This window comes from Neltuma alba, unplaced genomic scaffold (assembly GCF_004799145.2).
Source record: "Neltuma alba isolate B1F8T4 unplaced genomic scaffold, ASM479914v2 tig00012454_pilon, whole genome shotgun sequence".
NCBI lineage: Eukaryota > Viridiplantae > Streptophyta > Magnoliopsida > Fabales > Fabaceae > Neltuma > Neltuma alba.
In genome coordinates, this window is record NW_021636933.1 from 266,720 (window position 1) to 280,189 (window position 13,470).

General features: G+C 33.9%; 2 protein-coding genes across 2 annotated transcripts; both read left to right on the plus strand.

Annotated features, from left to right (window-relative positions):
• The first annotated feature begins 122 nt into the window (after positions 1–122).
• LOC114727238 (TMV resistance protein N-like) lies at positions 123–6,334 on the plus strand. Its single transcript, XM_028913938.1, has 4 exons — positions 123–140; positions 4,598–5,124; positions 5,918–6,128; positions 6,203–6,334. The coding sequence occupies exons 1-4, from the start codon at positions 123–125 to the stop codon at positions 6,332–6,334; spliced, it is 888 nt and encodes a 295-aa protein (XP_028769771.1).
• Positions 6,335–6,562: 228 nt separating this feature from the next.
• Positions 6,563–9,578, plus strand: LOC114727240 (disease resistance protein RML1A-like). Its single transcript, XM_028913939.1, has 6 exons — positions 6,563–7,015; positions 7,119–7,222; positions 7,687–8,030; positions 8,204–8,375; positions 8,880–9,163; positions 9,256–9,578. Exons 1-6 carry the CDS (start codon positions 6,563–6,565, stop codon positions 9,576–9,578), a joined length of 1,680 nt encoding a protein of 559 aa, XP_028769772.1.
• The last annotated feature ends 3,892 nt before the right edge of the window (positions 9,579–13,470 follow it).

Here is a 13,470-nt window from a genome sequence, read left to right on the forward strand (position 1 = left end):
AAATGAATATGAGACTCGAATGTATTAATGAATGGAAATGTGTTGGTACTGAAAGAAAAGCAGGGATAAATGAGGAGTGACATTTTTACAGGGATGTGCCTGGTTAGTGTTTTAGGACAGGGATGGATGGGGAAGACACGGTAAACTATGAGTATTGAATCGCGATGAGTCGAATTATAGGTACTGAGTCACAAACTCGTTGAAAGTATAAGGATTAAATAATTAATTTTTCCTTATTAATATTACTATCCCTTTCATGTATTGTAGAAAAATTAAATAACACCAAACTGTTCATTATATTCATGCTACAGGAGAAAGATGGTTTTTCCAATTAATAAGCTTGTTTGGAGATCTTTGTATCCTAGCTATCGAATAATTGTAAGCCAATTGTTAGTTATATGTGGCACTGAATGCTAATGCAAATGAATATAATAAAGAATTTATGAATACTCCTTCCGGTTTTATGCAGATGACATCTTCTAACAGATGATTTTCATCCTTTTCTTCAAGACACTTGACAGTTTTTAGGAATATTAAATATTTTAAGAGAGGGAAAATTTATATGTTCCTGGAGTTTAGTGTAACTCATACATATAATATGGAAAACCACTAAAATTTTATATTAATTAAGGTTAATGCTTTCGACTTTTTTTAATACATGTAAATTAATTAAAAATTACTTATACAAGACATTGTAGAATATATGAATAAATAGAATATTTTAGGCTGGGTAGTTAATTATTGAGCTACTATTGGGCCTCATATCTCATATGCATAATGTATATGAGCTTATTTGTGTCTGTCTTAGCAACTCCCTTCGTATGTTTATTTACAACCCAAAAAAGGAACACTTATCCTTGCTCTAAATTCAAACAATCTGAGGCTTTGATAACTTCTTGAAATTCCCATCAATTTGGCTCATTTTAATACTCTTTTGTGATTTTTCAAAACTAAATATGCATGCTTACTCCCATTAAGTAGAAAAATATAATTTAAATGTGTGAAGATTGGTTTGAACTAGTTTTTGGGGATTATTAGTGCAAATTCTTCTAAGGTTTGTTATGCAGAAAGAAGCAAAAGTCAGAAGATGAATGACAAGGGGAAAAGCTTAGCTTGTTCTAGCTTATTAGAGGAAGATCATGGAAGCAAGGAGAGGAAAGAATGAAGTTCCAAGTTGCAAAGGTTGTAATTGCATCATCTGCCGTGGCAATGTTCTAATTCAGCATAGCTTCTCAGCCAAAAAGGAAGGAAAGTTAGAAGATGAATGACAAGGGGAAAAGCTTAGGTTGTTCTAGCTGATCAGAGGAAGATCATGGAAGTAGAGAGAGGAAAGAATGAAGTACCAAGTTGGAAAGGCTGAAATTGCATCATCTATCGTGACAATGTTCTAATTCAGCATAGCTTCTCAACCAGAAAGGAAGGGAGACCTTCATTGTCAAAGGCACCTCTGCCATAGCGCCTGCCCATTTCTTAAAAGTGCATTCTCTATGTAATCCGCTGCAATGTCTATTCCTGCGCCTTTGCTCGTTTTGTAGGGGTGTTTATCAAGCCAGTTGGCCCGATGTGCCCGCTCGAGCCTGAGAAAACATCAGCCAGCCTAGCCCAAAAACACAGGCATTTTTGGCCTGGACATATCACAGGCAAGGCCGGGCTGCGGGCGCAGTATGCTACCCTATCCATTTGGCCCTGTCCATGATATATATATTTATAATTTTTTTTGCCAGGAATATATATAATATATATTATTCTCCCCTCTTCTATTTGCCCTAGCCCCCACTCCTGCCGCTTTCTCCTTCCTCCTCCTTTTGTTCTCCCCAGTCGCTCATCGCTCCCAGTCTGCTCTCTCTTTCAGCTCTGTTTGGTTGGAGGGTTGTTGAGGGGAGGGGAGGAGATAAGTGTATTTGGTTGGGAAAAATAGAGGGGAGGGGAGGAAAGAAATTTGTCTTTTAGTGCTCCCCTCCCCTCCCTATACTCCCCTCAAAATTTGGGGGTTTTTGGACGGGAGAGAAATATTATGTCTCATATTAACCAAACTACCCATACTAACTTTTCAATATTTCAACTGGAAACGAATTTTTTTCCTGATAAAAAATGTTTAGTTGAAGTCAATCCTATCTGATAGGTACTATTTGCAATTGTGATTGTGTTAAATGGCACAACTTGAACTAATGACTAGTTTAGATGGTCAAGAATAATTAAATTTCTTTTTTAATTGGAGTTTTAATAAGACCTCCTCTACCTATTATGCAAATAAGAAATTGTTTGATGCATTCCGACTAGTATTCTCCAACCTTTTTCATATTTTAAAATAAATTTCAATTTGCTTTTCCTTACAAAGTTGTGACTATTTTATTTCTAGATTGGTGATGGTATCATTTTAGTGAAAACATTTGCATATTTTCATCACAGCTTGTTATGTTATTATGTTATTATAATCTTTTGCGCAGCTTTTGACTTTCAAGCACTTGTTATGTTATTTGTTATGTTATCAAATTTCATATTATTGTGTAATGTTATTCTCATTAGTAATTTATTTGTGTTTTATCTTTTTAAAGCTATGGATATTCAGCAATCACAAGTATGAGATCATTTTACCAAGTTACCGTTGGAGGATACAAATAGAAAGATTAGAGCTGCATGTAACTATTGTAATACATATTTTGCTTGCGGCTCAATAAAGCAAGACACAGTGTCTTTAAAGAGACACTTACCAAGTTGCTGCAAGAATCCACACAAACCATCATGTTATGTTATACTTGAGAATCTTGTTTATTCAGTTGCTGCAATCACATGCTTGAAAGTTTCATTGCACGTTGTTGTTGAAGGCTTTGGATTGTTTTTTTTATTATTATGTTTTTCTAATTTTGTTTAGTATCTTTTAGTTAGTTTTCATTGTTGGTTGCTATGCAAAATCAAGCTCATTTTGGTGTTATATTAAAAGATATATTGGTTTAAAGCAAATCAAAGCTATTGCTTTGTTGAATTTATTATTTATTTAAGTATTCATTTCTTCATAGTTGTCATAAGATTACCTTGCTTTGACTAGAAAATTTTTCACCAAGGCATCACCATTTAGGCTTGGAAGCTGTCCTGCCCAGTCTACTATTGCCCAGCCCAAAATGGTTAGGGCTTCCATGGGCAAAGTTGCAGCGTGCTCATCTTTCGGCTGAGCATCGGATAGTAGGCATACCTTGCCCAACTTTGCCCATGAACACTCTCGCATTTCGTGCTTTAACTTAAAAATTAAGACATATAAAAGAGGAAATCCAATGCCTACCTTTACCATATAATAATAAGGTTAATATAATGATTGTGAACTACTGATACCAAGTTTCTGACTTGGGAAAAATTGAGCCAAATTTTTTTTTAAAAAAAATAACTTTTCAAAACTAATATTTTTAAAAACCAAATTCCAATACAGGAATTGAGCCTGTAAACAACATTGGAATTCACTTTTTAGAAATTTATAGCTTTCAAAAATCCTGGCTAGTGATTCACAATCAAGCCTTATCTTCAACTGAGTAATAATAAGAGACTTGGAATGATTATTATTCACAATCAAACCCTATTTTCAACTTGGTTTTGACTTGAGAAAGCTTAATCAATATTTTTAAACCTTGGGCTAACTTAATTTATCATTAAGCACTAATTGAGAAGTTGCTAACCAAGTTTTATGAAGTACAAGAGTGAGAAGTAACTCTAGATCGTTATTTGTCTCCAAATCAAGTTTATTTTGTTTCGATTCTAATCTTTATTTTCAAAGTACATTAAACAACTTCATTTATGACAATTATTTTACTTAAACTAATCATGAGCATAATTGTGATTTTTAACTCGACTACCTTAATTTATGAAGGAACGATAGTTTTTATACTACTTGTGACTCATACACTTGTAGTCAAGCTAAATGACGAACAACAAGACTTTAATTCACTTTGTCTTTCAAAATTTATAACTTTTTTCCTTCAATATTCCTATTATATTAATTATAAAGGGTTTTTACCAAAGATAGTTTCAATGCATGTGATTAAACAACGTAGTTTGGATAAGTCAACACATATTTGTTATAATTAACTAATTTAACAAATTTTCTTAATCATTTTAAATTAATTATTTAACTCTTATATTAATAACTGGAGGTAGTATATCAATTAACAAATTAATTAGAAAAAAATTAATAAATTAGAGAAATAATATAAATTAAATTATTTTATTTGGCACACGAGTAGCTAGAAAACTTCATGAAAGATTCTTTCCAATTTCATAAACTCGCCTGCGGGCGCGCTGGAAACTCGAAATCTCGAACTCCAACTGTGGCTGCTGGGGTACATGACTTTGAATACTTCCCAGATCATTAAATAGATCACGCAAAATTCCAAAGATGCAATGGCAAGGTTGGCAATTTTTTTTTTGTTAAAAGAGAAAATCCAACGCTGCAATCCCTCCTCCGCTCATGGGGCAAAAAACAATGACGCTCTTTCCACCTGCCTGAGCAAAAACGGAAACCATCAAAGGCTTGCTCTGCCTTTGCTGATTCATCGTTTTCGTGTAAATTTCTTTTCTAGGTTTGAGTATTCAAATCCCAACACCTCGCTAGCATTTTGTGATTGTTGCAATCACGGCGAATCGAATAGCAGCACCATCATCGGCTGGCGTCGCCGGCAAATCCAAGTACAGATATGACGTTTGCCTCAGTTTCAGAGGCGAAGATACTAGCCACTCCTACACTGTTCATCTCCACGATGCTCTGTGCCGGAAGGGAATCAATGCCTTCATTGACGACGAGAAGCTTGGCAAAGGGGAGCGGATCTCACCTACGCTTCTTAAGGCCATTGAGAAATCCAGAATCTCGATTATTGTGTTCTCTAAGAATTATGCGACTTCCACATGGTGCCTCGATGAACTCGTCCGCATCATTCAGTGTAAGAAGGAGAAGAACCAACTGGTTATGCCTTTGTTTTACAATGTCGATCCGATGGATGTTCAGAATCAGAGGAACAGCTTCGGAGATGCCATGGCTGCTCTGGAAGATAGGCTCAGAGATGACTGGAAGAAAGTGCGAAAATGGAGATCTGCTTTGTCTGAAGCTGCTAGTTTGTCATCAGCATGGCTTTTGGAAGATGGGTAGGCTTCTTTAAAGTATTTTCTAATTGCCTTCTGCTGATGAAAATTTCAAATTCTTGCTTAATAATTAGTGGCTGGCTGGTTGCTGATGATATGACACGCTTTTGAAGATTTATGAAATTTTTATTGGCGACTATTATTCTTGGATTTCTGTAAACTTGGGGCTTAAACATTTTGGTTTTAATAATGTTCAAGTTTCAGATATTTTGACATAAAGATTTTTAATTTAAATCTTAACTGCAAATTTTTATTGATTTTTTTTACTTATGTTTTATTTAGTAATTTGCTATTATAATTATCACTGAATGGGTGAAGTGCTGGAGACAAACAGTATCTAACTATCTATTGTCAAGCCAAAGAGGGGGGAAACTATCTTTTCTTACCGTCAATTGCTCACAAATATTTTTATTTTTGTAATTTTCAAGTATATTGGACATTCATATCTGACTACATAACGAATACTCTTTTGTTTTTTTGTTTTTTTTTTGGCTTATGTACAAGAAGAATGAAATATTCTATTTTTTGCTTGTGAACAATGTAGTTTTTTATATAATATATATTTGGCCTTCATGATGGTTTTTTTTTTTTTTTAATGTACTTAAAAGGTACTATTATTATGGTCGCATGTATCTCATGATCTTTTAATTTCAAATATAAATGAGATTGAGGTTATCTTTGAAGAATTAAATGAGATTTTACTTGAAAGAGTTATGATAAATGAGGGAAAAAAAGTAGAAAATGGCATTTTACAACAATCATATCCACAATAACCAGGGAATCTATACTTTTGTAGATATGGATGTGGGTTTATTGAAAAGATTGTTGAAGACGTATATGCCATGTTACCTCCTAAATGCTTGCATTGCCGTGAGTACATGGTTGGACTTGAGCCTCGCATAGAAATGATGAAGTCACTTTTGGATCATTCTAATGATGGCATTTGTATGCTGGGGATTTATGGAACTGGTGGAATTGAAAAAACAACCCTTGCAGATCGGCTTTGTGTAATTAAATCTTCTACCAATTTGAAGGCGCATGTTTTTTGTTTAATGTTAAAGAAGCGTCAAAGAAATACCAGGGCATCGTTCATCTTTGGCAAACGCTGCTAACAGAGATTCTTGAGGAAAAGAACACAAGATTTGGCAGTGTTGATAAAGGAATATCTAGAATAAAACACAGACTCTCTCACAAGAGTTCTATTGGTTCTTGATGATGTTGATGAGGTTGAACAGTTGGAAAAAATAGCAAGTGGGCGTCATTGGTTTGGTTGTGGAAGCAAGGTCATTATAACAAGAAGAAATAAGCACTTGCTAGTTGTGTGTAATGTTGAGAAAACATATGAAATGAAGAGGCTAGATGATCATGACTCTCTTGAACTCTTTTGTTGGCATTCATTCCATTTGAGCCAGCCTCCAAAAGATTATGAAAAAATGTCCAGATGTGTGGTAAGTTATGCAAAGGGCCTTCCTCTGGCTTTAAGATTAATAGGCGCCAATTTGGCACATTAAACTTCAGGGAATGGAGGTCTATATTAGAACTATATGAGAGGATCCCGGAAAGAACACTTCTAGACATACTAAAGATAAGCTATGGTTGCTTACAAGATGGTGCTAAGGGTTTTTTTCTAGATATTGCTCGTTTCTTTAAAGAGGAGGATTTGGAATCTGTTGAAGAAAAATTAGCAGCTTACGATTTTGGTGCAAGCTTTTATGTTGAAGTTCTTGTTGACAAGTCTCTGATAACTGTTGCTGATAATGGTAACTGGGGCTTGCATAATCTAAGACAACAAATGGGTAGAGAGATTGTTAGGCAGGGGCCACCATCAAATCCTTGTAAACGCAGTAGATTATGGCATTATGAAGATGTACCTAAAGTATTGCGTGAAAATCTCGTAAGGATTTAATTCTTGTTTGTTTCTTCATATGGTCATATGCATTAAATTTATTGTGCTATTTTGCAATATCTAACTGTTTTACCTTGGACTTCCATTATAGGGAAGTAGTAATAATGAAGGAATAATGCTTGATCCATCTCAACAAGAAGAAGTGGAGTGGAGTAGTATGGCCTTTGAGACGATGAGTACTCTGAGGATTCTTTGGTTCGGAATTCACAATTTTCAACCAGCCCAAAGTATTTTCCAAGTAGTTTAAGATTTCTTGATTGGACAGCATATCCTTCCGCTACTCTACCACCAGATTTTTCTCCTAAGAAACTACTTTACATCAAATTATGTGGTAGTCTTTTTAGACTGGAAGAGCCATTCAAGGTATTTTTCCCCCCTTTATAACTACTTCAAGAATAAACTACTTCAACTTTGCTTCTATATATATTTATTGGATATCATATATAAATCTCGAATCTATTTCATGGATCTGCAAAACTTTAACGTCATTTTCTTCATCAGAAACTTTACTGTCGATTAAATAATTTATTTATTTATTTTTAGCAGAGATTTGAATGTGTGACATATATGAATTTCTCACGCTGTAAATTCATAACTGAAGTGCCTGATATATCTCAATTTCAAAATTTAAGAAGATTGATGCTTACAAGGTGTCGCAGTCTCATCAGAGTTCACGATTCAGTGGGACCTTTGTCTAAGCTTGTTGAATTAGATCTTAGGGAATGCAGCAGTCTTACAAGCTTTTCACGTGAAATCAAGATGGCTTCTCTTCGAAAGCTTCATCCCAGTTATTGCAGGAGTCTTGATTACTTCCCATGTATAGTGGGAAAGATGAATGCACTGAGGGCAATTTATGCTGAAGGCACTGCTATTAAAGAGCTCCCACTTTCCATTGGAAATCTTCCAAGACTTGAATCTTTAGCTATAAGCTCCCACAAAAGTATTAGGGAGCTTCCAAGCGGCTTATTCACATTGCAAAACCTTGGTTGGTTTAACCTAAGTGGTATTCAACCTCCTCGAGCAGAAAATCTTTAATGAAATTAATGCGAGAGAGCCAACCTGTTGTTGGCTGTGCAAACCTGGAGACATTAAATCTCGAAAATTGTTGTTTAACTCATGAAGATCTTCACCTGGCTTTAAATTGTTTTTGGAATGTGCAAAAGTTAATTCTTTCAGGGAGTGATTTTGTTTCCCTTCCTGAGTGCATCAAAGAGTGTGCTAATCTGCAGACACTAGTACTGTATAACTGCAAGAGGCTTAGAGACATACCAGAGTTGCCATGGAAATTGGCAAATATAGAGGCAGAGGATTGCACATCATTAACTACAGAGTCATTAGGCCATCTATGGTCTCAGTTTTTTGTCATCTCTTTTGTATACTTGTTTTCTGTTGCTATTTTGAAGATTAGTCAAATTAAATGCTAGTGTAATTGTCAGACAGATGCAGGTATTTTTCATTTGGGATATGGATTTCCCTACTTTGTCAAAGAAACCATTAATTCATTTCTTGTCCATTGACCGCAACCTTTCTGCATGAAATCCTTCTACTATCTAGTCAGATCAATTGTTTCACATTACAAACTTTTTTGCATAGAATCCTTCCTTTTCCCTTTTTCTCATTTATCTATCCACAAAATAATGTAATGGTCCACAGATTGCTGAGTTGAACCTTTCTGCTTCGATGTCGCCAGTTATGAACTATTTCATGAACCCAAGTCATCACTGAAGCTCATTATCAGTGAGGGTTAAGAACATGTTAGCATTCTGTTAGGTATAAAATTGAAGTTTTGAAAAGGTTAAGTTATTTGAAAATATTTGTAAGTGATTAAATTATAAATGCTCCTATCTGTTAGGGATGAAAATGAGAATTCTCCTTTTATTCTTTTATATGTTGTTTTCAAATCTGAAAATACCTTTGGCCTTGTTGTTCTGGTACATCAGGCGAGAAAGGAGTTTTCTCACTTGAACATCACTATGCCATTAACAACATTTCCTGATTGGTTCAACGAATGCTGTAAAGGAGGGACACTGTCTTTTGAGGCTCGTGGGAATTTCCCTCATGCTGCCTTTGCATTTGAGTTGGGGAAAGCAAACACCAGTTCAAAGCACTTGCTCCATGTTTCTGTGAGCGTCAATGGTCATAAAACACAAAGGAGACAAGATGCTGCAAATTATGGAACTAGGCAAGGCCATCTTTTTTATTTGATCTACAAATGGCTATTGAACCAGAAGAGTGGGAGAGGCTTGATAGTTTTCTGGAACTGGATTGGAATGATGTGGAAATAGAAGTCCTATCTCTAATCCCCCGCAAGAGAAAAAAAGTGATAAAGTTAACACCAGAAATGCCTGTAGTGAGCTGTGGAGTTTATGCGTACAAACAACAAACAAACATGGAGAACGTCCGGTTCAGTTCTACTATGCCTTCCTTGAATGCTCCAAGGACTTCACTGAAGCAAAGAGCGGTTACTTCTCCTCCTAATGAACCACCCAAGAAGTCATTGGGAATGTTCAAGGTTGCTGATTACTCAATAACAAAGAAGGGGATAAGGTGAGCTTCTACTTCCTACTAGCTTTCCCTTCATGGTTTTCATCATCATTTTAATTAAATTTTCCCCTTTCATGTATTGTAGGAGAATTAAACGACACCAGATTTGTCATCCGTCTTGCAAAAATAAAGTTGGTTTTTCCGCTAGGTAAGTATGTATGCTTGGAGATTTTTGTAAATTATTCAACGAGACGAATGGTTTATGATGAAATAAATGTTTACGATGGAAAAAATGTCATGTCACCAACTGAGGCATGCCTTAGTGGCTTTATGATGTATCTGAAACCACAAGAGCTTGGGTTCGACAATGGCATTTATTATTGAAACTGCCAGGGGCAAAAAAAAAAAAAAAAAAAAGGCCTCTGGATTTGCATGGATCACTGCAAAATCTAAACCATATATTTAGCTGCAGGTGATAATCCTACAGTAGTGTTTTAGTTAGGGGTTGAGTAGTTTTAATTTAAGAACTTTCCACATGAATCATTGACTTCTATGTCGCACATGCAAAGACCAAATGTTCCCACAATCTACACAGCCTCTTGTGGCACGTATTGGTGGACTAACTTTATGTAAGCTTGTAAGTTGTAACCACCTGCCACCAAATAAACTCTTTTGTTGCTCTGCCAAATGAGTTTGATCCTTCTCACTAGTCAATGAGAATGGGATTTCTAAAATGAAACCTTCTGCATTGCTTGATTAGAATAATTTTAGGTGCTCAGTACGTCAATCATGAAATGTGTGTGTGTGTGTGTGTGTGTGATCGCCCACTGTAATTAAGATTGTCGGGCGTTCTGGTTGTTGTGACGGGGGAAGAGATTTGAACCCGTTAGGCAATCCAGTGGGAAGAAAAGTGAGGTAGATGTCACATGCGCATAATATCCAGATATAATTGGATACTGCTTGTAATTATTAAATTTGAGCAGCATTACACTGTTGTTCCATTTGTTACAAAGTATTAAAAATGAGATATAAGTATGAGTAATTATTTGTTATATAGGATTAGGTAAACCCATAGAGTGGGCTTGGAGAATACAATTTCCTCCCATGATATTTCTCATTTCTACATACATGGGTTCGGCTAATCCCATGTAATAAGTAATTTTTTATACTAAATACTCTTTTAATATATCTTTTGAATCTCAATCACAATCTCAATCCCTAATTTTTAATGCTTCGTACCAAATGAGGCATGTGTGTTTAGGTTTAAATAGCTATTTAGATAAGTATTCACATTTAGTGTTTAGTGCCGAACGATGTTTCAAATATGATTACTTTTAATAAAAAGATATATACTCTTAACTAGCAAAAAAAATATGTTCAAAAAAAATTTGTGCCTTTGCACTTTAACCTAAAATTAAAATCTAAATTACATATTTTGACAATCATAATTGATTAACATTTTAAGAACAATTATTATTCAGCCTCCCAACTAGAAGTATCACGAAATATTTCTAGGAGGATTCGGCAATGGTAAGGGTAGAGAAAGGGCATAGAAGGGAACTACAACCAAAAAAAGAAGAAGGAAAATTAACAAAAATAATCCATCGCAAATTTATTTTGCGACGACCTATTACATCATAAATAATTAATTAAGGGGATTGAAAGTTTCATGAAAATGAGAAATAAAAGTTAAAGACGGAGCTTACACTTGTCAAGTACGTTGTCACTGTATCTCTATCATTCTCCATTCATGGAGGGGATTGAAAGTGAGAACAAATTTCCATTTTTTTTGAATTAATTCTTTTTCAACTCTCTATATTGCAATTAATGTTCACAATTTCCTGTAGAAACAAAAATTTCTTGTAGGTGCTAATTAAATGTACAGCATCAGTCAAGAAAAAGCAACCAACAATAAGAGAAATGTGGATCGTGGGGATAAGAAAATACAGGAGTCTCTTTTGAAGAAATGTGAGAAAAAAACGCAAAATAAATAAAAAGAAAAACTAGTGAACTTTAGATTGGACAAGTTGATGAGGATGCTTTAGATTTTTTATCTAATTCAAACCATGTTGACGAAGACTCAGCTTATCATACACGACAAAAAACTTTTTAAAAAAAAAAAATAATAGTGGCAAACAGCGCGGGGGTTATTAGGTGCATTTCCAAAAAGGAAAATGTGTGTGTAGTGATGGGCTTTAATTCTTCTCATAAAAAAAATAAAAGGGAGTCAAGAAAAGCTCGCGTACGAGAAAGAAGACATGGAAATTGGGAGAGCTAGATCAGAATAAATAACCATTAGGCTGTAGATGTGTTGGCAAAAGAGTCTCTCCACTTTTTTCTCTCTTCATTTCCTTTTACTTCTCATCTAAATTTTTAAAATTACAATTTTAACGAACTTCATATTGTACAAAATAATTTTATAAAATATTTATTATTATTTTAAATTATTATGGCTAAAATTTAGTAGTCTAATTTTATTTATTTATTTCTAAAAAATAATATTTTATTTATAAGTTTATAAAATATAAATTTGAACCCTTTGAATTACAATCTCATAATTAAAATAGAAAGTGAAAAAAAAAGAAGAGTGGAGAAATCCCTTCTAAGTGTTAGGGTAGAGTTTGTTAAGATGCTCCTTTTCTCTCTGAAAATTCTCTTTGATCCCTTCGAGAAACTTCTGCACCTTTTCACTTTCTCTCTCTTTCTGTTGAGGTAGATGTTTCGATTTATAAATGATTTTCAATATATTTTATTAACATTAAGAAAAATTTTAAATTATTTAACAGATCTTACTATTCCCAAAAAGTGCATCTATTTTACTAGTTGGGTTTTAAATATAAAATTTTTTTATAATATATATAAGGATATTATATTTAAGACCGGAATAATATTATTTTAATTTAAGAGTTTTTGTGTGTTTTCCAGCCTCTTCCAGACCCGAAAAATTGAGATTTTATAATAATTCTTTATTTGAGATTTTGAGATTCAATAAGTATTTTTTGAGCGGCTTTTCATAATTAAAATATCCTAAAATGTTTAAGAATGGCTTGATCGTAATTTAATCGGACGCGCCACGCATTCCTGGCACTCCAATGAGCCATTGCAATGTCTATTTTGACATTAAAAAGCTCCATCCGGAATCAGATGCTTGGAGGCACTAATGTTTTACTCCCTCCAATCCTAAGTACGGAGGTTAGATAGATAGAGAGTATACTTTGATTTTAAATTGAAGATATCAGTTTATTTTGTCTCTCCCATTTATAATTTTTTTTTCAAAATATTTATATTCATAAAAAGGACAATTTTAATGTGTATAATTAACGAGAGTTTTTCGATAAATCAACACACCTTTATTATTTAATTTAGCCAATTTTTTAACATCTATAAATTAGTTATCTATATCTTATACTACCTCCGGTCCTTAATATAAGACCCATTTTGACTTTTTGTTTGGTCCTAATTATAAGACCCCAATCCATTTTGTCTCTCATATTTATACATTTTTTCCAAGATAGTCCTTCTAATAATGATAGTTCTAGCCAATACACTTAATTAGTAAGGATGTTTTAGGAATGACAACACTTATTTATTACAAATAACTAACTTAACTTACTTCCTTAATCTCCTCAAATAAGTCAACTGGGTCTTATAATTAGGACCGGAGGTAGTATTAAGGATTGAAGGAAGTATATTTTATTTATTAAAATATAGTTTGTTTTTCAATATGCATTAAAAAAAATCTCTCAAAAACAAGTTTAAAATTACTAAATTTTAAATAAAATTTGGTTCTAACACTTCAATAGGTTTTGGCGACGCTAGGCTTACAAATAATAACATACTCATCTGGTCTTAAATATATGACCCTTATACATACTATAAAAAAGGTCTTATATTTAGGGTAGAAGGGGTATTTTTTAGAAAATTTTTATTTAGAATTTAGTAATTTCAAACTTCTTTTT